The 24,875-nt window shown below is 37.4% G+C and overlaps 1 protein-coding gene and 2 long non-coding RNA genes across 4 annotated transcripts in view; 1 reads left to right on the forward strand and 2 right to left on the reverse strand.

The window, feature by feature from the left end:
• On the reverse strand, positions 1-4,820 carry LOC148112798 (uncharacterized). The gene is made up of 2 exons (XR_015728901.1): positions 3,524-4,820; positions 1-2,401 (listed from the first exon to the last, which is right to left on the reverse strand). It is a non-coding gene; the product is annotated as an uncharacterized LOC148112798 (long non-coding RNA).
• ADSL (adenylosuccinate lyase) overlaps positions 4,056-24,875 on the forward strand; it is a 21,850-nt gene continuing 1,030 nt past the window's right edge. The window contains exons 1-12 of one of the 2 annotated variants that reach the window (XM_034403402.3): positions 4,056-4,699; positions 11,984-12,187; positions 13,574-13,618; positions 15,073-15,152; positions 15,840-16,011; positions 17,668-17,714; positions 18,278-18,368; positions 19,131-19,200; positions 20,254-20,401; positions 21,688-21,778; positions 23,238-23,327; positions 24,429-24,605. In XM_034403402.3, the coding sequence (XP_034259293.2) occupies positions 4,538-4,699; positions 11,984-12,187; positions 13,574-13,618; positions 15,073-15,152; positions 15,840-16,011; positions 17,668-17,714; positions 18,278-18,368; positions 19,131-19,200; positions 20,254-20,401; positions 21,688-21,778; positions 23,238-23,327; positions 24,429-24,605 (1,377 nt within the window). In that variant the 5' untranslated portion in view covers positions 4,056-4,537. Of the gene's footprint in view, positions 4,700-8,419; positions 8,531-11,983; positions 12,188-13,573; positions 13,619-15,072; positions 15,153-15,839; positions 16,012-17,667; positions 17,715-18,277; positions 18,369-19,130; positions 19,201-20,253; positions 20,402-21,687; positions 21,779-23,237; positions 23,328-24,428; positions 24,606-24,875 lie in introns of those variants that run through there. The other variant, XM_034403403.3, reaches the window with a different exon arrangement.
• LOC117655729 (uncharacterized) overlaps positions 22,371-24,875 on the reverse strand; it is a 5,777-nt gene continuing 3,272 nt past the window's right edge. The window contains exon 2 of the long non-coding RNA XR_004588775.2: positions 22,371-23,034. This is a non-coding gene — a long non-coding RNA (uncharacterized LOC117655729). The remainder of the gene's footprint in view (positions 23,035-24,875) is intronic.

Here is a 24,875-nt window from a genome sequence, read left to right on the forward strand (position 1 = left end):
TTTCACAAATTTTTATGTATGTTTTATTGCTCTGTTTTTTATATATTCCTTGCCTTTCTACTCAAGCAAATACACAACTCTTCAACAGTAATTAAAAATACAAAATGATTTTTAAAAATCAATTAAAATCACAATTAAAGTTAATCAACAATTAAACATCTGGAAAAGGATAATGCATCTTTGCAGATTTTCTAAATTGGGGATGGGAACAAATATAACCTTTAGTAGTTCTTTAGAAGTGCCTGGATAGCGAGATTTCCCACACATCAGGTAAATGAGCCTCTCACAAAGAGTATTTTCAGAATCTGTTAAATACTTGAACTCTGAGCCAATAAACTTTTAAATATTAGCACAGCTATTGTATATAGTGATACCTGAGGATCAACAGGTACTCCCTGACAAAGGACTGTCCTTTCAGAGGAAAGAATTCTGCAATTAGTGCTTGCTTCAAAAGCTGCTTTATTGAGTTTTGAGCAATTGTTATTTTATGAAATACATTTCAGTGTCAAAGCTCTTCTAAATTCTACAAATAGATAGAAATGTCCTGAATGTGGTACTCGGGATCACCAAATCTACTTCACATCTTTGCCAGCCCTCGGTGAAAATTGTAAACTTTCAAAGCAGCATTTGGTGTAAAGTTAGTTGTCCCTATATAAGAGAGAAGGGAATTTTATTCCCATGTTAAAGCAAGTGGACTTAAATTTCCAGTCAAACTAACACAAAATTTCTTTGCTTTGTATGATTTATTCAGTGCCCTTAGAAATGACCACATTAATTTAGTAGTGTCAGTCCTTCAAGGTAGAGCAAACTAGAAAATACCATTTTGTTTAGATAGAGGCTCTTCTTCCTATCATTAAGTTCATTCTCTTTTTCCTCAATGGAAAGTGACCACATTTTATTTTTTGTGTCATATACACTGAACTACATGTGGATTTTATATAAGTAATAGTATACTGAAATATTAGTATAAAATCCTGTTCTACAAGAACATGAATAGGAGTATTCAATTTCCAGAATCCATTATTGGCTACATGATTTGGAATAGTTAACAACCATACAACATCTAAAGAGCCAAATTTCCCCATTATATACTTTAATTGAAAGAGGAAAGACTATATAACCTACAGGTGCGGATAAAAACAAGCATGTTATAATGAAGTTCATTAGGTGTTCTTGGACTGCTACTGCTATTTTCAACTTGATAGGGTAAAGCTAAAATTGGTCCAGGCTGCTTGGTGAAGAGAGTTGTGACTATTTCATGATTTTGCTGCCTGTCATCTCCTGATCATACATCAATTCCTTGGCTTATTGCATTGCTGCTGACTCGATGAAAGATAAGCTGAGCGTGACCTGTGAAGATCTCTTACCAGAATGAAAAAGCTCCTGTATCGCTTAGGACTAACGGTTCTAAGATAGGAAAGAAATTTCTGCATCTTCTTGAAGTTCCAGCCGAAAAATATCACTTCAAGAATCTCAACTATCTATTGTGCAAGAAAGAAATGAAGCAAGAGAGGAAACGGCAGCTAAACTTAATCCAGAACTCCTGAGAAGTAGAACCTGCCATCTGCTGAACAGAATCCTAAAATAACCTCTATGCTAACAAAACGCTGTAAGATTGCTTTATCAATTGGGAAACCACTTTCTGATCTACCCGTACTTCCCTGGCTGCTGAAAACTCACCACTTTGGTTCCAAGATGGCTTGATTATTTTTTCATCCTGTGTTCCAGGCATGGCCCTAGAATTCAACCAAATAGATCCTTAAAAAACCTATAGTAAATGTCCCAATTACGGGCACCAATCAGTATTTTCTCAATTATTATATAACTGCAATTTTTTTAAAAAAATATATAAAAACAAAATTCACAATGTTGTAACCCTATAAATGCGATACTATAAGGAAATCTTAATGCTAATTAAAAGCAACATAATTTATCTTGGGAATAAACTAAAAGCCTTACATTTTATTTATTTAATTAATTATGGCTTCCCACTCCAGCAAATTCTTGGCAGCTTACAATATATAGGTTGTCCTGGCTTTACAACCACAATTGAGCCCAGAATTTATGTTGCTAAGTGAAAAATTTGTTAAGTGAGTTTTGCCCCATTATACAACTTTTCTTGTTCCATTTATTAAGCGAATCACTGCAATTGTTAAATTTGTAACATGATTGTTAAGTGAATCTGGCTTCCCCATTGACTTTGCTTGTCAGAATGTCACAAAAGACCCAGGGACACTGGAACTGCCATAAATGTGAGTCAGTTGTCAAGCATCCAAATGTAAATCACATGACCATGGGGTTGCTGCCACGATCGTAAGTATGAAAAATGGTCAGTCACTTTTTTCAGTACTGTTGTAACTTCGAAGGGTCACTAAATGGACAGTTGTAAGTCAAGGACTACCTGTATAATATTAAACAAACAATGTGAGAATGGGTCAGTGACTAGTAATACAACAGGACTAATACATAAAATAACAAAAGACATTTCAGAAGAGGGAAAATGAAATCTATTAGTAGGGTTCTGTAAGGCAAAATAGTTTCCTATGTAAGGCAGTGGTAGCTGAAAGAAATGTTGCAACTCTCCAAGAGACATTAGTGCTCTTGTCTACCCATAAGAAGCAAACGAAATTGTTCTCAAAACAAGTGAAACTACAGAATTAAAAGAGTAGGACACAAGATGCTCTAGAAACTGTTTCTAAAAAATATATGGGCTAGGAAATTTGGTTTTTCCAAGTCACATAGACAGGTTTGCATTGCAAAAAGTTTATTAGACAACTTCTCCAAAACTGCAAAGGGCAAGACATTAAAGCTGGCTAAGGAAAAGGTTCTGCAGTGGATTGGGAAGATAATGATGAATAGTTAAATTGCTGGTGTGAAAGGTTTCAGATTTATATATTGCCAGTGTCTGTCTTAATTTATCCTGCTTTACCTGGAGTGTTAAGCCAAACATCCACAGACAGACAGTGACTCTAGTTCTCAATAACCCTATACTGGGGGGCTGAATTTAAGAAGACAAACACTGGCATAAATTATTCTGATTTTTGCTTTCTAGGAGGAGGAAAAAATATCCAGAATGATCATGGCAATCAGGGAGTCCCTAGAAAAGTGGAGCTTCAGCCAAATATTAAACTGGCATATGCAAGCCTTTGATTTTAGCAGAATTGTCTCAGTTTCTATTTGAAGTGGTGCATTTGTGGCTCAGGAAGGTATGTAGAATAACACCCCTAGAAATCTGGATTCAATGATATCTAAAGGCTTTTACGTTATTGTGCACACGTATCTGACATAAGTTTAATAGTAAATAATTGTATGGCCACAGTTATGTTTTTAGCTCTTTAGGTGTACAGAAGAATGAATTCTAGTCTATTACATCACCTCCCATCATCAGAAGAACCTCACTAATCTTCCTCCACTAAATTTCATGCACTTATTCTAGGTCTTGAGTACAATATTTTTGAGTTCTATGAGTAGTACAAGTACTATAAGTGATATTCAGAAGTGGTCAAGACATATATACACTTACCATTTTGGATAATCCTGCACTGCACTCATACCAAGTGACTTCTAGACAACTTAAGAAAACCCTAGACTTGCAAATTGTTAAATCTCAACTGCAGGATATATATCCTCTAATTCCCTGCTGCTATGACCTCCACATTTGTATTCTAGAAAAGCAGTGGCCAATCACTTTCTTTCCTATGCAGTTCTTTTTGGACTTGGCTTTTCTTCAACACACACACATACACAAAATTGCTAAGTGTATGTTTACAAAATTAAAACATCAAAATGCAGAAACACATGACCACAGGGGTGCTGCAGTGGTTGTAAGTGTGAAAAATGGTCATAAGACAAGTCGTTTTTTTCAGTGCCGTTGTAACTTTGAACGGTCACTAAATGAACTTGTACAGGATTGCCTGTATTTCTAATGGGTTAAAGATGAGAGGAAGGAAACTTCAAGGAGAGGCAACAGTTGCCCGGGTATTTTCATATGGTGTTCAAAGACAAGAGAGGAAAAAGAAACCTCACTTAAATGAAAACATATTCCCCAAAGACACAATTTTATCATCGGCCTTAAGTGATAGTTGATATTTGAAGACAAGGAGAAGCATCTCTCTTCAGCAAACAGGGATAGAAATTCAGCGGATTCTGAATTTACCCTTATTTCAGGGGAAATTTGGCAACTTTAAGATGTGTGGACTTCAAAACCCAGAATGCTGGCTGCGGAATTCTGAGAACTGAACTCCACACATCTTAAGAGTTGCCTAATTTATGACAACCACCGCTTTATTCGTTTCCTCGCATCCCAAAGCGTCCGGGAGCAGCAATACCGATCGCGGCGGCGCCCAAGCACCAGAGGTCGCTGCGGCGGTCGCTCATTCCGGGCCAATCTGTCGCCATGAGGAAGGGGTGGAAAAGGTAGGAGGCTGGGCCAAACGGAGGCCGGACTTTGCTGCACTTCTTATTCCGACCTTCGGCGGGCTTCAGTCTTCCCGCTGAGCTTGCGATCGACGAATCTTCTCAGCTGCAGCCCGTTCCGATGGCTTCTCTGAATCCCGCCGGCGAGGAAGACGCCTTCAACCGCTACCGCTCCCCTCTCGTCTCCCGCTATGCCAGCCCCGACATGGCCTATAACTTCAGCGAGAGGAAGAAGTTCAGCACCTGGCGGAGGCTCTGGCTTTACCTAGCCCAGGCTGAGAAGGTGCGGGGCCCGCATGGTTGGCAGATTAGGAGAATCTAGACTGGTGCTTGGAGGTTTCAGGGTCATCCGGATCATGGCAGTTCAGGAGAAATAGCCCTAATGCTGTACGTCAGTGTTTAAATGGAGAGGCAGACAATCGCTTGGGTGGCGGGAAACGTAGGCTTTGGACTGGCGTCGCTGGGCCGATCCGCGTTGCTTCTTCCGCCCCTTTTTGCTCCATTCATGCCTATTTGCTGCTTGAAACCCTCGGAAGCTAATACCACAGTCTAATTTTTTACAATCCGGTAACTCCTAAGCCTGATGTTGGGCTTCGGGCCAGAATCCCCTGCCAGCGGGGTAGAGGCTACAGAACTTCAGGTCAGCACTTTTTGCTGGGGATTGTAGAAGTTGGCCTGGAAAGCAACCAGGTGTGGGAGAAAGCAGCTTTATTTTAGACACAGGAAACTCCATAATTTTTGTACATCATCTCCTTAATTTCGTTCTCTTCCCCCCCACCTCCCAAGTATATAAGTATAACTTTTTACTGATTACTCTCTTGACCATATCAAAACAATGGGCATCAGACACAATAAGACATGATTAAATGAGTTAAGGTAAAGATACAATAAAAAAAGAAAAAATAAGGTAAGATAAAAAAAATAAAGGTTTGAGATGAAATATTGTACAATTGAATAGAATACAAAGACATACAATGAGTACTAAAATATAAAACAGTATGTGCTTAAATGAATTAATCAGCTTTACGTGCAATTCCAATGTGGTATATAAAACATATTCTCAGTTGGACAATCATAACTACAAATTTAACAATTCTAATGACTACGTATGATGGTGTCATAAAGGAAATAAGACAATCTTTTGTAACGGTCCCGATAAATAGTTTTGTGAAGCGGAGTCTTTCAGTCCTGAGCTCTTGCTGGAGCATCCTGCTTAGTAAATAGTTACAACTCTGCTTTTAGGTTCTTTTGCTCTTGAACAAAGTATCATTCTTTGCTTTTCTTCTTATCTGTCTGTTGCTTCTTAAATTATATATTATGTTCCTAAATGTGAATTGTTTCGTTTTTGTAATCTTTTGATACTAAATACCATCTGCACTGAATTTCATTTATGTTCATGACTGTCCCTTTAGTGTGTATGTAATATTGTAAAAAATGACAATTTGGATTGGAATTGCTGTTACTAAGCAACAGGGTAAAGGGTGATATCATGTTATTATGCCACTTAGCCATGGTAATTCTGACAATCAAAAATGCCATGATTAAATTACCATATGGTTCATTAAGCGAGGACCCCACATGATTCCAACTTCAGACTTCCTGGTGGATTCCCCATTGACTTTGCTTGTGGGAAGCCGGCACAAAAGCTCACAAACCACAATCATATGACCATGGGATGCTGCATTATAATCATGAGCTGGGTGCTGGCTTCCCAGATCACAAATCATATGACTGTGGGGACACTGACAGCCAGAATTCTGAGGATCAGTCATAGCCTTGTCATAAGCTTGAACAGTTGTTGAATGAATAGTTGTTAAAAAGAACCACTTGTATAAAACAACCTTTATTGGAATAAGAGAATATATCTCTGACAAGATCATATTATTTAAGCAATACTCCTTATGTAGCCCAAAAATCCCTGAGCTGAGAAGGCTTGTAGGAATTCAAAGACATATAGTTAGGAAATACTGATTTTATTTGTTGGTTCTCATTCTTCATTTTCATTCTAGTAACTCTTTGGGTAAGTACTGTATATTGTCCTTTATTTTATTTTATTTATTTTATTTAATTTGTATACTGCCCTTCTCCAACTGGACTCAGGGCAGTGAACAGCCATGGTAAAACATAACATATAAAATTTAAAAGCAATTTAAAAACATTAAATAATTTGGCTATCCATTTAAAACAACCCGGGTTGTTTTAATTACAAATTAAAAAGCCAGCCCGGCTAGGTGAAAAAGATGTGTTTTCAAGGCCCGACGAAAAGTCCGGAGGTCTGGTATCATGCGTATCTCTGGGGGCAGGTCGTTCCAGAGGGCAGGTGCCGCCACAGAGAAGGCTCTTCCCCTGGGGGTCGCCAGCCGACATTGTCTGGCTGACGGCACCCTGAGGAGTCCCTCTCTGTGGGAGCGTACTGGCCGGTGGGAGGCTATTGGCGGCAGAAGGCGGTCTTGTAAATACCCTGGCCCTAAGCCATGGAGCGTTTTAAAAGTGGTCACCAACACCTTGAAGCGCACCCTGAAGACCACAGGAAGCCAGTGCAGCTCGCGCAGGAGAGGTGTCACATGGGAGCGCCCCGTCGCTCCCATAATCCCCCATGCGGCCGCATTCTGGACCAACTGGAGCCTCCGGGTGCACCCCAAGGGGAGCCCCATGAAGAGAGCATTGCAGTAGTCCAGACGGGAAGTGACAAGTGCTTGAGTGACCGTGCGTAGGGAGTCCCGATCTAGAAAGGGACGCAACTGGCGTATCAGGCGAACTTGATAAAAAGCCCTCCTGGCCACGGCTGTCATATGCTCTTCTAAAGACAGCCGTGTATGCAGGAGGACGCCCAAATTGCGAACCCTTTCAGTGAGGGCCAATGATTCACCCCCAATAACCAGCGATGGCACCAGCTGGCTATATCGGGACGCCAGAAGCCACAGCCACTCGGTCTTGGAAGGGTTGAGTCGGAGCCTGTTTCTCCCCATCCAGGCCCGCACGGCTTCCAGGCACCGGGACATCACTTCAAGGGCATCATTGGGGTGGCCTGGGGTGGAGATGTACATGTCCTTAAAGAAACATTTTTTCTACCCTCTTTCTGAAACTCCTAAACAAGTTTTAAAATCTCAATTATGTTCTTTACCGTCATTACTGTAGCTGGAGAACAGTTTTGACGTAGCTACACTTTCTAAATACATAAAAACTGATATAAGCAAACAGATTTCACATGCATCTGTGAGATAACTTGACAATGATAAGTCAACCCTGAAAGTTGCAGTTTGTGAATTGCATCACCTGCAGCAGTTTCTGTTTTCCCAGCCTGCATTCAGATTAATCATTACATTGTCATATTGTACATGTGGTATGAAGCAAATGTATTTCAAAATAGTTCACTTTTTTGCCAAGAGGATAGTAGCAAAAATCTGAACATAATTTCTCAACTGTTTATAATACTAGGATGTTTCTTTTTTGTGTATCACATATTACATGCTCTATTTTTTTATTCAACGTAGAAGGAATTATAATTTTTACTAAGCTGTAATAATGTTTTAATATATACTTCATTTCAGGCACAATTTTTGTAAGACAGGAGTTAACAAAGGTGACTTTATCTTCTCTTCCAAATGTTAAATCTGCTGAGCCACTATTAAGTTCCTTTGCCTGAAATCTTCATGAATGGTATATTATTCTTAATTTGTTGGAGATGAGCAAGTTTGGGGGAGTCTTGGCATCCTTTGCAACCTAAATTTCCCCTCCCTCCTTTAGGATGATCTGCATTAAACTTTCAGATTGATCCATTGTTTACTTTCTGCCCAAGTCTCACCCCAGAAATGTCCTAAAGTTACAATAAGAATGTAATGCTGGAAACGTAAAGGATTCTGCAAAACAAAGAACTCTACCAGCAGTTTTAGGGAAAGGACTATACAGTTTAACAAAGCAAATGAGAGTTCATTCAGCCAGACAAATGCCTCTCATGCTACTCTAGCCTTCCATAATACAGGTTTTTTGCTTGTTGTATTATAGTGAGTCAACAAGTGAGTTGTAAATCGAGACATTCAGTGGGCACCAGGTTGGAGAAGATTATACCAGACTCCTACAGTTTCTGTTTAGCAAATATCGAATGCACTAGAATGTAAGAAATCTTTATTTCTTCCACACCCCAAGCAAGAAATCCTTAGAGAGCCTGTTTCATTTCAGTTTTATGTTGCCTATTTTATTCGTCCTAAAGAGCCACTGCTATGTGTAACCATGCAAATGGTATAAATGAAGTGTATGTATGTGGATGGTAAATTTCTGCAGTATATAATTTTAACTCTGTGATAGTAGGTTGCTGAACATTGTGATAGAGGAGCCAGGCAAGTCAAAGTAAGAGGGCTAAATAAACATTTATTGAAAGTCCACAGCTGTGTTAGTTCTTCATACCGAGAGTATCTTTTAATTTATAATATTATTTGAAGCTTTGGAGTTTTTTAAAAAATAGTTATGGAACAAAAAAGCAGATGTAGTTAGGCAGAGGTATCCAATACATCTTAGATCTTATACAGTATTCATTATAGAGTTGGCTGTTTTATCAGATTAATGCTTGGTATCAAATCAAGCTTTAAGAAAACAAATTGTATTCTAATATACTTATACATACAATATATATTGTAGCCTAATTTGAAAAGATAATCTGTTATTTTTAACTATCTGCATTCCCAAGAAGTCACAACTCTTATTTTGATCTTCAGATTCAAACTGAGAGAAAACACCATGTGCACCTGTTTGTTCCATCAAGGCTCTGCCAAATTGTTAGTAAAAGATGCCCCCTTCAGTTGTCATGGGAGAATGTGATTTCAGTTATGGTGGGGGAGTTGGTTTCTTGTTATTCAGTTTACTGCCAGGAAAATGTACCCTATAGTTGGAATATACAGTAAACACCAGACAGAAACTAAACTAAACTAAACTAAACTAAAATTCTTATCCAGGAACGAAGTATTTATGTTGGTAGGTCAGAAATTGACTTCTGACTTTAAATGCAGCACAACAGAATTTGGCCACTGCTAAGGATATACAATTCTATTGATCAGTCAGCAGTACTTGAATATAAAAGCAATTTGTGCATCCTAGAATGTCAAATAAAAAGTGCCAATAATTTCTACTCTTTATAAAAGAGGCAATATAATAAAATATGATTAGGATTAAACTGCATTGTAGATACATTGTCATTTTATGGGACCGAGGAAAACTACCTTCTCTGTCATTGCTCTGCTCTCCAAAACAACTTCCTCCACCCCTAAGAAATATATATGGCATCCTCTTAAGATCTGATTCTATTCCCAGGCATGGAATTGGTGTGTCTGGAACCCCTGTCATGTTTTAATTGCTTTTTAGTCCAGGTGGTCATATTTTGTCTTATGGTTTTTGCTGTTTTAATTGTGTATTTGGCTATTATAGGCTACCCAGAATCTTCTGGACTATGTGGCCATAATATATTTAATAAATAAATACGACCTGCAAGGACATAGTCACTTGTTACAAGGTAGTCTTTCCTTCCCGGATAGCAGGAGGCAAGGTGTCAACAGCAAGCCACAATGAGTTATGGTGAATTAAATATAAAAGAAAAATGTTATCTTGTTATCAAGACATCAAGGAATACCGTGTTTACTTTTACATATGAGAAACATTCCGATTTATGTAAAGACATTTTGGGTGCATCAAGTCTGAATGATAGCAACAACTATTTTAAGAGAAAATGCTAAATTACTAAAATTATTTATACTTGTGACGGTAAAAGGAAATAATTTATTTATTCATTTCCTTTTCTTTATTATTTTCTTTGTTCTTTTCTCTTTTTATTTTCTGCACTTTCTATTTTTTCTTTTTATTATTTTACTTTTACTGTTGTAATTGCAATCTTTAATAAAATTACTATATAAAAAAATCCTGGGACATTTATATGGTAACAGGTCATATTGATTTTAGATAGATAGAGCCTTTTCTGCCATGTCTCCTGCCCGCTGGAACATCATTCCGCCCCCTCCCCCAAGGTGAGATCCATGCCTATCCTTTTGGCCTTCCAAAAGGGCTTGAAGATCTGGCTCTGTCAACTGGCCAATGAGAGCATATCATTCTTTCAAATCCACCATCCATTAATCAGTTTCAATAGAATTTTAGTTCTTTGCCATTTAATTTGTCTTAAGGATCTTCAAAAAGCTCACTAAGTATTTCCAAACATCCAAAAGGCCTTCTGGAATGGAGTCAGGGTCAAGCCGCCTTCCAGATATTGCTTAGTCTCTCTCATTCCTTTATGCCTATTAAACAATTCTCACTTTCACTAGTTTCCCACGCTGTAGTACTCTTCTTCTTCCAGTAGATGGCTCCCCTGCTCCAAATTCCCACCTTAAACAGTGTTCATCAAACAGCTGATTGTCAGATAAATCCAGGGGGGTTAAAAATAAAAATAAGAAAGACAGTTTTTCCCAATAATCACCTTTCCAATTATTTTTAGCTCTTTTCCAGGCTTTCTATATTTTAAAGCTTCCATTGAGCATTTCTTTCGTCTCTTAATCTTTAGTCTTTAGTCTTTCTCCATGTATCTAATCGCCACTTTCTTAATTGTTGGAGATCATTTTTGAAATTCTTTTACCTGGGTTAAGTCTCTAGAATAAAAGTTGGAAGTTATCTCACCCAATTTCAATGCTCTGTCCACAAACCGCTCCAGCACAAATCTTAATGTCCCAGTTGTCCCAGCTTGTGACTTGTCAAAAATGGCCGTTGTCCCTGCTGCCGTTCAGGAGAACTTTCTTCAGACCTAATGAAGAAATTGCGAATTCCTTGTGGTCGATGAAGCACCTCCCCTTTCTTTACGACCCCTCCAAGGCGGTTTTGACCCCGTAGAGTCTCCCAGTCAGCAGATACCGCTGTTTTTCATGGAGCTCAGCAGAGCTCCGCTATTTTCAGCCATTCTTGTCACGAATTTTAGTAACTAAGCAATGCAGTCATTAAATTAATCATCATATGGCCAGATTTGATGACCATTTTACCACAATTGTTAAACAAATCACCACATTCATTAAGTGAATCATATAGTTATTAAGTGAACCATGCATCTTTAAGTGCATCTGGCTTCTTCAATTGACTTTGCTTGTCGGAAGCCGGCTGGGAAGGTCATAAAATGCGATCGTGTGTCCTTAAGACACTGCAACTGTTGTAAATATGAGACCTTTGCCAAACATCTGAATTGTGATCATGTGGCCAAGGAGGTGGTTTGATGGTCATACTGTAACTTCAAGAATGGGTTGTAATTCACTTTTTCTGAAGCCATCGTAACCTTGAACCATAGTTAAATGAATGGTCATTAGAGGGTTACCGGTATTAGATTAAATTGTACAAGTAGAAATAATTCTCAAATTGTAAAGTAGGAGGGCTGTTTTCTGCTACTTGGAAATGTGCAGCTTAACTATGCTTTCTTAGTTAATTGTGAAAGTTACAAGAGTTATTTCTGCCAAAAATTAAAACTCCAAAGTAATTACTTTTGCTCTGTTGGCTGCCTTAAATTGAGGATCATACATCTTCTAATTTAAGAAACTTTTTTTCCCCTTAGTCATTGGGCCTGCCCATCACAGATGAACAAATAAAGGAAATGGAAGCAAATCTGGACAACATAGACTTCAAAATGGCAGCAGAGGAAGAAAAACGATTGCGTCATGATGTAATGGCTCATGTACATACATTTGCCCATTATTGTCCAAAAGCTGCAGGAATCATTCACCTTGGAGCAACTTCTTGTTATGTAGGAGATAATACGGTAAAATAACACCCAAAACAAATTTATTTATTGAATCAATCTGTTTGCTGATGTTCCAGGCGTTCCTTAAGACTTGGTTATGACACCATTCCTGGGGGTTCCATGGAACCAAAGACTTATTTAGATGGCTTCACTTTTCAGATGGATGTACTTATCTGCTTGGGGCTGTATTTATTTTAGTTTCAATTCTGATTTTTTAATGTTGATTTTTATTTTTAAATGCCTATTCTTATATATGTATCAATAGCCTATAGAATTCTCGGGTTACAACCATAGTTGGGACCCAAACTTCCATTGCTAAGTAAGGTGGTGTTAAGTGAGTCACACCCAATTTTATGACCTCTTTACTGCAGTCATTAAACAAATTGCAGTAATTGTTAACTGAATCCTATGGTTATTAAACAAATCTGACTTTCCCCATTGACTTTGTTTGTTGAAAGCCAGTTAGGAAAATCTTATATGGGATCACATGACTTCAGGATGCTACAATCATCATAAATACATGCTAATTGTCAAATGACTGGATTTTGATTATGTGACCAAAAGGAGAGAAGGTAGAAGAAATCTGATTTGGTTTTATATAATTCAACTTTGGGGCCGTCTAATATACACAGTTTAATGTTCTGAGGGTGCCGAAGGACCCTCACTTGGGGTACCCTGGCCAGAGAGAGAAGCAAAACAGTGAAGCTAAAATGGACAGCTAAGCCAGCTAGCCAGCTAGAAGGGTGGGGGATCCAATTCCTGTTTTACGTCAAGCTAGTTTCATCAGCCTGATGTTACTTTCTGCCTGTGCTTTTTATTAGATGACTTCACATATCTTCAGGCAGAGTATTCATTTTTTGATAGTTTGTCCATTCTTTTGCCTTTATTTGTCTCAGTTCATCTGCTCCTACTCCTGAAGAAGCCAGCTCAGATAGAGGCATCTGTCTACATCCTCAGAAATGAAATGATTAAGTTCTTTGGGGCTCCCGTTTTCTCTTTTAGAACAATTTTATCACTTGTTTAGAAAATCCCATTAATTCTAATTTAGCTTTAGTCACTTGGCAATTTGTTAGGTATTTATACTGCAATCTTACTCACACTGAACTTATCAATATTCATCTGAGCATTTAGGTTCATTTAACTTTTAGACTTTGTAAAGATATTTATTGCTAGAGTAATTATACAGTTGCAACCCACCTGAAAAATAAATTTCAGCAAACACATTGAATAGAATTGCATCTGTTATGTATGTATGTTATGTATGTGTATGGGTAGATATATAATTTCTTTTGAGAAATTATAGGAAACAGAATTTCACTTTTAATGTATGCCAGTGTGCTCAGCAGTAAACCATGATAATAACAGTTATCTTATCTGACTTTTTAAAATTTTTCTTTCTATTAGGACTTGATAGTTCTTCGAGATGGATTCAACCTGCTTCTTCCCAAGGTAACATGCATTTTTTCATAAGGCAGGGGCTTTATTGATTGACAAATGGCTGTTTCCTGAAGTTAACTATAGAAATAGAAATGGAAACAGATTCATTCAGGAGAAAAGAGCAGATTCAAAGTATTTCTTGATTTTCTGTGAAGTACATATGGGGAATAGAACCCTACTTTCTGACTTGGACCTTTACTAATTAGTACTAATAATTCTAAGAGTAGACTTGGTTAAATATATTATGCTCTTCTGTATTTGTTACACCTTTTTCCTCAAGAGTTTAATGCATTTGATACCTACCTGTGCAGCAGCCACCCCCAGTTGGGGCCCCTGCAGATTTATGTTCTGCCTCATGGAGTTGTAAGAGAAAATATAAATAGTTGAAGTTGTGAGCCAATAAATTCGTCCTGAAGGCACACTAGCTCTAAAGAGTTATTCAAGCCAATCTGTGCATCCAAAACCACAATATTATACCAGATGCAAGAGGGATCAGCCCTCTTATTATTTTATTTGTTAAATTTATTTGCCGCCTCGCACTCTAGGCAGCTTACAACAATAAAAAGGAAGCAATGAAAAGAGTGTGAACAGAAGATAATAGAGTAATAAAATAAACAATGAAAAAGAACACAACAGGAAATACAACTAAATGATTACTAAAAAAGAATGATGGATGGGTAGAGAGCAGAGAACAAGGAGGTGGGGAGGTAGAGTCTGTCATCAATCCAGCTACTACCTCCAGCATAGCCATTTGCACCCCAGGACAACTGGCAGACCCGTGTCTTTACACTTTTGTTGAAGGATAGGAAGGTGGTGGGCAGATTTTACCTTAGAGGGTAAGATCTATAAGAGGGTTTGATCCATGCTGGCATTGCGATTTCCAGAAAAACAAATGACAGTTGAAATTCCAAAATGGGATAAAAGTCCAATTAAATTCAGTGTCTCCAGCAACCTTTTAAACTTCTGACAAAGGTTCTAGTAACCATGCCTGTCCAAGGTCAACCAGTATTCATTATAATTTTGATTCTGTAGAATGCTTTTTCTCTCAGGAAGTCTGACTTGCAGCTGGTAACCCTCTACCATTCAGTCTTCCACTCAGCAGTGGTAGTGCTGTTTAGGGCTCAAAAAATGGAGCTATACAAAGTTGTTGTAGAGACTGTTGTACATCAGCCTCTACTCTCTGATCTGAGTGCTTGATCAAAACATTCTTATTCTCATGCTCTGACATCACTTCTTCTTCCAAGCAAAAACTTTGTTGAGCATGACAATGTTGGATTATTCTTTTCATTTGCAGCCAGCGAACAAGGCTTAAAGTTGGGGAAAACTGTTGTGCAAAATTATTTAAATGGTTTTTCCTCATTGTCCATATACATAATGAAGATGAACCATGTAGGCTGCCACAAATGAAATGATGATGATGCTTCTCTTATTTTCATGTATGTTATTCTTCTTCCCTTTCATTATAGCTTGCCACAATAATCAGTCGTCTGGCAGATTTTGCTAAAAAGTATGCCAACTTGCCCACCTTGGGCTTCACTCACTACCAGTAAGTAATTACTTAGATGTTATTATTCAGTAACATGGCTGCTACCTTTTCTGTTTCATCTATTTTATGTGTCAGTAGCTTTTCTACGGGGCATGATTAAGGACAATAAAGTTTATGAGTACATGCTCTAATTTATTGAATTCCAAGCATCAAGATTCAATTTCATCTTGGCAAAAGCATGCTGAGGAGGGAAGGCCTTTCAACATACAGATTTTATCTGTTTGCAAAAATGTTATAAATCATAGTAAGTCCTGTTAAAATATTTGTACCAAGAACATAACTCATGGGAACACTATAAAATCAATCATGGTTTTATTTCCTTCATTAAATGTCAGTTCAGAAATCTGTTATGAATTGCCAGGTTTCCTATAACAGTCTTTTGCTGCACATATTCTATAATTCTGTCCTGTGTTTTTCCCCCCAACATGTTTAAACCAATGGCATATAAAATATGCTACTATCTGATTAGCAATCATGTAAAATATTCAATATCCTTTCCCCAAACCTTCAAATCTAGAGGTTATTTAATTTAAGAGATAGCTATTATTAAGCTTAAGAGTCATGGTTTATTTTTATCAGTTCTATAACTAAGATGGAACTGCTCTAGAAAAAGCAAATATAGTCATTTTGTAATATCATTAACTTTCATGCACTTGTTCTTAAAAAACAGTCTTTGTGATTTTTTAGGCCTGCCCAGCTAACCACTGTAGGTAAACGTTGTTGCTTATGGATTCAAGATCTCTGCACAGACCTTCACAATCTTGAAAGAGAACGAGATGAATTAAGATTTCGTGGGGTGAAAGGCACAACTGGCACCCAGGCCAGCTTCTTGCAGCTTTTTGAAGGGGATCATAGTAAAGTAAGGACTTTCACTTAAATGTGTTCTAGTTAAGTATTTATTTTGTTAAGATATACTGCCTTATAAATATTGAGAAAGGCAATATATAAACTCGCTTACACGCATGGAAAAAAACATTAAAAAACAATGTCAGAAATAGCAAAATGAATACTGTCAAGATTACCATATTTTTCGGAATATAAGACGCACCAGAATATAAAATGCACCTTAGTTTTTGGAGAGGAAAATAAGAAAAAAAACTGATTGGTGGGTGGATCCGCCTCCCGGAATACCCCCAATCAGCTGTTCCCAGAGGTGAATTTTAGCAACAGGTTCGTTGGTTGTGAGCCTTGCTTTTTTTTCTGCCTCTGAAAGCCTCCGAAACAGAGCTTCAGAAAAAAAGGCTTTTTTTCTGAAGCTTCTTTCAGAGGCTTTTTTTCTGAAGGACTATCTGTACTCTGTTCAATCTCCTTTCTTTGGTATTGGTATGTAGATTAACCTCTTCCGATCTGTGGGTTATTGTGTCATTCTCCATATTATTAGCATAGTTTGGTTAGAATCTTTACTGATTCTTCTTTTGTTGCTTGCCATATTATTTTAAAGCCTTTCAGAGGCTTTTTTTCTGAAGCTTCTTTCAGTGGCTTCTTTCAGCCTCTGAAATCTCCATTTACAAGGCTGGGCTACATTTGGAGTATAAGACGCACCCAGATTTTCACCCTCTTTTTGGGAGGAAAAAGGTGCGTCTTATATTCCAAAAAATATGGTGTATATATATATATATATATATATATATATATATATATATATATATATATATATATATATAAAAGATCAGAATGTATTCACAGAAGAGTACCGAGCCATTGGGCTGGTTAGTGCCCCAAAAGCCTCCTCCCCATGTTTTAATTTTTAATGTTGAATTTTAACTATTTTTGCCTCCTCCATATTTTTACATACAATTCTATTTTTAATACTTTGTATACCTACGAGAGTCTCTATGAGGGAGATGAACAGTTTCTAAATTTGATAAATAAAAAGTAAATAAATAAAAACTGGATTCATTCTGGCCACGTCCCAGAAATTTATGCTAGGATAACTTTTCCTGGGCCTGGAAATGCTATGTTAATTAGAAGTGCAGGCGGTAAAGGAGTTGCCTACAAGATAGAACAGAAAGTCCTCGACCTCAATTGATCCCCAAATTTCTGTTGCTAAGTAAGACATTTGTTAAGTAAGTTTTGCCCATTTCACGACTTTTGTTGCCACCTTTGTTACATGAATCACTGGATTGTTAAAGTTAATAAGAGTCTTGTTAAGTGAAACTGGCTTCTTCATTGATTTTCCTTGTCAGAAGGTCACAACAGGACCACATGACTCTGGGATACTGCAACGGTCATAAATATGAGTCAGTTGACAAGCATCTGAATTTTGATCACAGGACCATGGGGATGCTGCAATGGTTGTAAAGGGAAAAATCTGTCATAACTCACTTTTTCACTGCTCTTGTAATTTCAAACAATCATTAAACAAAGTGTTATAAGTCAAGGACTACCTGTACTGTTACCCATAAAATATGCTGAGTTTAGAATGGTGTTAAAAGGGAAACTATCTAGGTAACACAATCATGATCTTCTTTTCAGTCACTGCATTCTGAGGTTCCTGTCTGTTTTTTTCCCTAAGGTGGAGGAGCTGGACAGACTTGTGACAGCAATGGCAGGATTTAAGCGGTATATTAAAAAAAAAAAAACCCTCCCTTTAATACTAAGGAAATGCTTAAGCATAACCTTCTAAGGTGCATAGGAAGCTTTCTTAACTAGAAACAAAGCAGTACATCCCCTAGAGGCTTTTTGCTAGAGGCTTTTTGAAATTTCAGAAAAGATATTTTCCTTTTTAAGAGATACTAAGACCTACATCTGGGATTTTTCATATATATTCTATTACTTAGCCAGGACTTTTGCTTTCTAAAAATTAGCAACCCTGTAATATTATCATGTTGTACAGCTAATAATTCCTACTAATTTTAGGGCTTGTTTTGAAGTATACTTACAAATACCGGTAGTTGTTGCTCAAAGCATTCTCATGTTATGTTTAGCTGCTGCCTTACCGCATGCAAATTTGAGTTGTCCAACCACACAATTTTTCTATGTCGTTTCATGCTTATTCAAGGCTAATACCATTTAAGAATCAAATAACCAATGGATCTGGCATGATATTCATGCATTTTTGCATGTTCATTCCTCCACAGGCATAGGTCTCTTTGAACTTCATATTATTTTGTTTTTGATTTTAGGGCTTATATCATCACAGGACAGACATATAGCCGCAAAGTAGATATTGAAGTTCTCTCTGTTCTAGCAAGTCTTGGGGCAACTGTACATAAGGTAAGAACTGGTTTACATGTACAAGTATTGTTGTAGAGAGAAGCTCTAATGTATGGATAGCAAATGAGTAGCTTTCTGATTTTGCTGAATTACAATTCACAGCCAGGGTGACCAGTAGTGAAAGACATTGGAACCAATTACCGATTAAGTAGCTACATTTGACAACAAAATACTAAACGTTGGTTGCATGATTTTGTTTGCTTGTTTACAAGCCTCCAGAAGAGTTTGTTGAGTTTTGGAGATGCTTGCACCAATTTTAGTGGACCTCCCCCATCCTCCCCAAAACTGGACTAATTCTTGCTCATTGCAGATATCACTGGGTCACCTTCAGGGGTGGGTTCTACTTACCTTTACTACAGGTTTGCAACGGGAGCGCACATGCGCGCACTTCTGCGCATGATTGAGGGTTTTGGTTTTTACAGCATTTTATGACGTCCGGGTGAGTGGGTGGAGCCTTCCTCCGCTTTTACTACCTGTTCTAAAGAACCGGACAGAACCGGGAGCAACCCATCACTAGTCACCTCTACTTTTGCCATGGCCTCTGAAGACGATGATAAAGAACAAACTCTGAGCTTTAAATAGTTTAAATCTTATAAGTCCAATAAATAAATAAGCTACAGTTTAAGATCATTTGCTTGACTCTTGCCTCTAAAAATGCAAATGTCAGTCAGTGGAAATGCTATTCCTTTCAAGATTACTATTGTGGTAATTCTATTGGAGATTTTATTTACATGTGAATTTATATTAATTATTATTCACTAGATATGTACTGATATCCGCCTTCTGGCCAACCTCAAAGAAATAGAAGAACCTTTTGAGAAAGAACAAATTGGTAAGCACTGAGTAAAAATAGGATTTCATTCTACTTATTTTATTTACTGTAACTTGCTCAGCACTTTTTAAATTGGTCTATCTGTAACATCTTTATTTAACATAATCAAAAGTTAAAAATAAATTATTATAGCCCTTAGCAAATATTAGCAATGATTTCCTGACAAATTAATTTTATAATTTTTATGTAAAAATATTGCAGGAAATACAAATATGATTTCTACTGAAATGTAATGGAATTTACATTGCCATTTCATACATATCTAAAGTTACTGCTTTATTGGCAAGTTGTCAAAGGAGAAATCTGAAGCTTATTGAGCCATAAGTATCCATCTTTAAAGAATCTTGTACAGGTAGTCCTCAACTTGAGCCCAGAATTTATGTTGCTATGTGAGAAATTTGTTAAGTGAGTTTTGTCCCATTTTACGACTTTTCTTGCCACAGTTGTTAGGTGAATCACTGTAGTTGTTAAATTAGTATCATGGTTGTTAAGTGAATCTGGTTTCCCCATTGATTTTACTTGCCAGAAAGTCACAAAGGGGGATCACATGAGTCCGGACACTGCAACCATCATAAGTATGAGTTAGTTGTCAAGCATCTGAATGTAAATCACGTGACCATGGTTTTAAGTGTGAAAAATGGTCATAAGTCACTTTTTTCAGGGCTGTTGTAAAATTTCAAACTTTCACTTGTTGTAAATCAAGGACTACCTGTATGCTCCTTCCATCCTTTGAACACAATGATTCCAGGGGTGGGTTCTACTTACCTTTACTACCGGTTTGCAACATGCGCAGAAGCATTTTGATGAAGTCGAGATCAGTGGGCGGAGCCTCCCGCCGGTTTTACTACCGATTCTATAGAAACGGTGCGAACCGGGGACAACCCACCACTGAATGATTCCTTACATTCTTTCCTCAGTTAAAGCAAAGTTTGTTCTATATTTGCACTGCAAGCTAGGACAGATTTCAGTCAATTGAGGCTTTTGGTTTTTACAGCATTTTACATTTTCACTATTCTGTCTTAAGATGAGCAATTATTTAAAACTGTTTTAAAGGTTCAAGTGCCATGGCTTATAAACGGAATCCCATGCGTTCAGAACGTTGTTGCAGTCTAGCTCGCCATCTTATGATTCTTGTCCTGGATCCCCTTCAGACAGCCGCTGTGCAATGGTTTGAGCGCACATTGGATGACAGTGCAAACAGGTATATACTTACATGATGCGGAGATGCTCTTGATGTATTTGGAAGTTATAGGAGGAAATTAATTACAAGAAAAATATGGTTGACTGTAACATGCTCTGTGCCATCCAGGCCTCAAGTAAACTTCTAGTTTCAGTGAAGCAACCTTCCAAATAACTACTTTTTCTATAGCACTAACTACCTATTAATATATTATAGTAATCAATAACGCAATAGCATTTAGCATTTTCTGCCCCATAGCCCTTTATACTACCCTCTGAGCAGTTTATAAGTAAAAGCATTATTTGCATATTGTTCCCAACAAAATCCGTCTCCTCATTTTCCTGACCTTGGAAGGATGGAAGGCTGAGTCAACCTTGAGCCCTGCCAGGATCAAATTCCAGGCTGTGGATAGAGTTTGCCTGCAATACCACCATTTAACAACTGCACCACCAGGGCTCCTACAATATGCAGGGAGTTAGGCAAATTAATACAGACTCTTGACTTACAACCATGATTGGTACCAGAATTTTGGTTGCAAGTCAAGGCACCCACATGACCGGAAACAATTATATAACTGTTTTTATAGTGGTCGTTAAGCATATAAATCATGCAGTCATAAGTCCAAATGACATAGCCACAAATCATGAGCCAAGGTGGCGCAGTGGTTAGACTGCAGTACTGCAGCTACTTCAGCTGACTGCTAGTTCATCAGATCAGCGGATCAAATCTCACCGGCTCAAGGTTGACTCAGCCTTCCATCCTTCCGAGGTGGGCAAAATGAGGACCCAGATTGTTGGGGGCAATATGTTATCTAGTATACTGTCTTTGATGTAAGCCGCCCAGAGTCCTCGGAGAGTGGGCGGCATAGAAATATGTATAATAAAATAAAATAAAATAAAATAAATCATAGACTCATGAATGTAAACTCATTCTCCTAATGGCTGGAGTTTTTTTTTACCAGAAATCAGCAAAAACATCACAAATTGCAGACATTTGATCGCAGAATGCTACAGTCATAAATGTGAGCCAATTGCCAAGTGCCTGAAATACAGTCATGTAACTGCATGGGAAAGGAGCCAGTACAACATTTTATGATAATCAGAAGTGCTTACAAAAGGGCCATAAAGCACCTTTTATATTTTATTTATTAGCTCACTATTGAAGCACTGGTTCTGAAAAACTAACACGGGTAAAATATTCTTTACATCTCTGCAACCTGAAGAATATATGAATAACAATCAGATTAACACACACTGAGCAATTAAAACAGTTGCTTTTCTTTATCTTTGTACTGTTTTTTTCTACAGGCGTGTATGTTTAGCTGAAGCTTTCCTTACTGCTGATATTATACTCAGTACCCTGCAAAATATCTCTGAAGGTCTTGTAGTATACCCCAAGGTAAGAAGTAAAAGCAGAGAGACAGTGAACACTCATTTTTCCACTGAATGAAATATAGGTATGTGTATAATTTAATCCTCCATGCCAGATGCAATTTGTGGTGTTAGTTGTAATCCAGCTACAAAACAGGCCTATCCATCAAGAACACTACAAACCAGAGGTGGGTTTCAGCAGGTTCTGACCAATTCTGGAGAACCGGTAGTGGAAAATTTGAGTAGTTCAGAGAACCGGTAGGAAAAATTCTGACTGGCCACGCCCCCATCTATTCTCTGCCTCCCAAGTCCCAGCTGATGGGGAGGAAATGGGGATTTTGCAGTATCCTTTCCCTGGAGTGGGGTGGAAATGGAGATTTTACAGTATCTTTCCCCTGCCACGCCCACCAAGCCACACCCACAGAACTGGTAGTAAAAAAATTTGAAACCCACCACTACTATAAACCATTTCTCTTTTGGAAGACTGATTTCCAGAACTCCCCTGAAACACCAAGATGAGTAAGCTCCAGAGGAAGAACTGATATGGAAAGAATTTCCTAAAATAAAGTTGTACACCATCATCCCATTTACAGCATTGGGCTATAAGAGATCTTTAAAAGCAATCCTACCGAATTCTTTTATTGTTTTATTTGACAACCTTAATTAGAGTTGCAGCAATTATATTGTGTGGTACAAAGTAAGACTATGGTTAATATTAGGCAGATTCCAGATAGGATATCTCACCAAATCTTCCAAATAATCACATTTACTAAATTGATATTTTTTTTAATTTAAATGTGTAAAATAAATACAAGTATATGATTTCATGAATTTTAAAAGGTCATACAATTCAGTTCTAAGAATGAAAGTGTAGCTCCCTAGGACAAGAATAACAACTGTAGCAGTATCTGATTTATTAATTACTGTGTTTATCATGTACATTTCAAATGGAGCGAAAGCTGGCTTGTTGCATAAAAACAATAGGTTATAATTTTTTGCTTTGAAGAAACTATCTGCACCAATTCTGTGGTTTATTTTCTAAGCGTGTATTGAATAACATATCTAGAAATATAATCATTATCTAAGATTCTACAGTTGAGTGGCATGGTGGCCTAGAGATGAAGGCGCTCTCCTCCCACTCCGAAAGTTGAAAGTTCAATCCTAGACAACGGCAGATTTTTCTCTTATCAGGGCGCAAAGACCTCTGCTATGAACTCCACATGGGTGTCAGGAAGGGCATCTGGCGAGTAAACACTCAGCTCCACTCAGTTGCAGGACTCAACTCTGAAACAAAGAGATTAAAGGATCGTAAAAAGAAAAAAAAAATCTAAGATTCTACAGCTTCTTTCATACCCACTGAGATCCTCTGCATAACAAAAAGAATGTATTTTATCATGGGGATATGTTCCATCTGCTGAATAAATAAATAAGAATAAGAAACCATATTAACAATCCAGTCTATAAAAATTTATATCATAATTTTTTAGGTAATTGCAAGGCATATAGAACAAGAGTTGCCTTTCATGTCCACAGAAAATATCATCATGGCTATGGTGAAAGCTGGGGGAAATCGCCAGGTAAGTAATTAATTACATATACTTAGTTATCAGCTCCTAAGAAACATACATGCAAGAAACACAGGAGTTATAAAAAATTTATGGAAATCCAGGGTGGATAAAAATCAATGATTTTTTAAAAAAAATAAAAAATGGACTTTTTTAATTTAAATCAGATTTTTTAAAATCAATTTTATTTTAATAAAATGCTTTTGGAGTAAAAATCTATCTAAAGATAGTTTTCTATTTAAGATACATTAATAATTTAGTTTATTTAGCATGAAATGGAGCTTAGTTATGTGGCATGAGGCAATATATTCTGCAATATTTACATTTTTGATAAACTCATTCAATGAGTCCAAGCTCTGCAAGCTGAATAGGAAACCTTCATTTTGTTTGCGAATAATAATATTAAAGATTCCAGCTACCAGCAAGAATAAGTCCTTACATTTAAAGAGCACCTGTCATTTCAGATCCATCATGGCAGCGCCTGTTAGCGGGCATCCACTCATCTGCTGCCTGCCACGTCCCTCACGCTGTGGCACTGCCGCATCACCAGCCGTCCCATTCAAGTGAATGGGACTGTCAGTGAGTCAACAGCAGCTCAGGAGGAGCCTCTGCAGGACAGAGATGACAGTTGCTCTTTAAAAATTATTTAAAAATTTAAATCAAGTTGATTTAAATCAAGCCTTTTTACTAGTGATTTAAATCATGATTTAAATTGATTTAAATCAAATCCACCCTGTGGAAATCTATTCTGGTGTTTTGTTTTGTTTTTGTAATATTTGTCTACTGATGAGGTCTGGAAAAAACCTTGCACACTGTTAAGCTTTTGACTGGTTTTTAACTTAAATACTTCTATAAAGCAATGAAGAGTTTTAGAAGTATCTTTATTGTCTTATTGCAGATTGTAAATTAAAAAGAAAAATATATTAAATCTGATAATCATTTGGGATACCACTGGAGAGAGAGTATTGCAATAGCTTTCTCATACGCTCAAATCCTTTTTACAAGATGGGCTATCTAGGATGAACTTCCTAAACTCTGTATTCATCATTAATGGTGGGATGTAGCATTTTCCTGGTTTAAGAGTAACACTTTGTCCATTTTTTAACCTTCTAGGAATGTCATGAGAAGATAAGGGTTCTGTCCCAGCAGGCAGCTGCTGTTGTGAAGCAAGAAGGAGGTGATAATGACCTCATTGCACGAATTCGTGCTGATCCTTATTTTAGCCCTATCCATGGGCAATTGGAAACTCTCTTGGAGCCTATATCCTTCACTGGCCGTGCTTCCCAACAGGTAGGGAAAAGCAGAAAAAGCTAGTGTCCTTATTAGATTGCTCTTAATTTTAGCTTTCCTGAAGAAAGCTTTTTTTTAAATCTGCAACTGTTATGTCCCAATTCATATTTACTCTTATTAAAATTGATATGCTGGGTTTTTTTAAAACCAATCTCCTCCTCCATTCTCTTAAATTCTTGGTAATCCATTGGTATTTCATTTTATCCTAATGTATTATGGACTTTTTATTCTAAATTACTTGTTATACTGGTTTAGTATAGATTGATAGAC

The sequence above is a fragment of the Pantherophis guttatus genome, chromosome 7, assembly GCF_059756535.1.
Source record: "Pantherophis guttatus breed Tessera chromosome 7, ASM5975653v1, whole genome shotgun sequence".
Classification (NCBI taxonomy): domain Eukaryota; kingdom Metazoa; phylum Chordata; class Lepidosauria; order Squamata; family Colubridae; genus Pantherophis; species Pantherophis guttatus.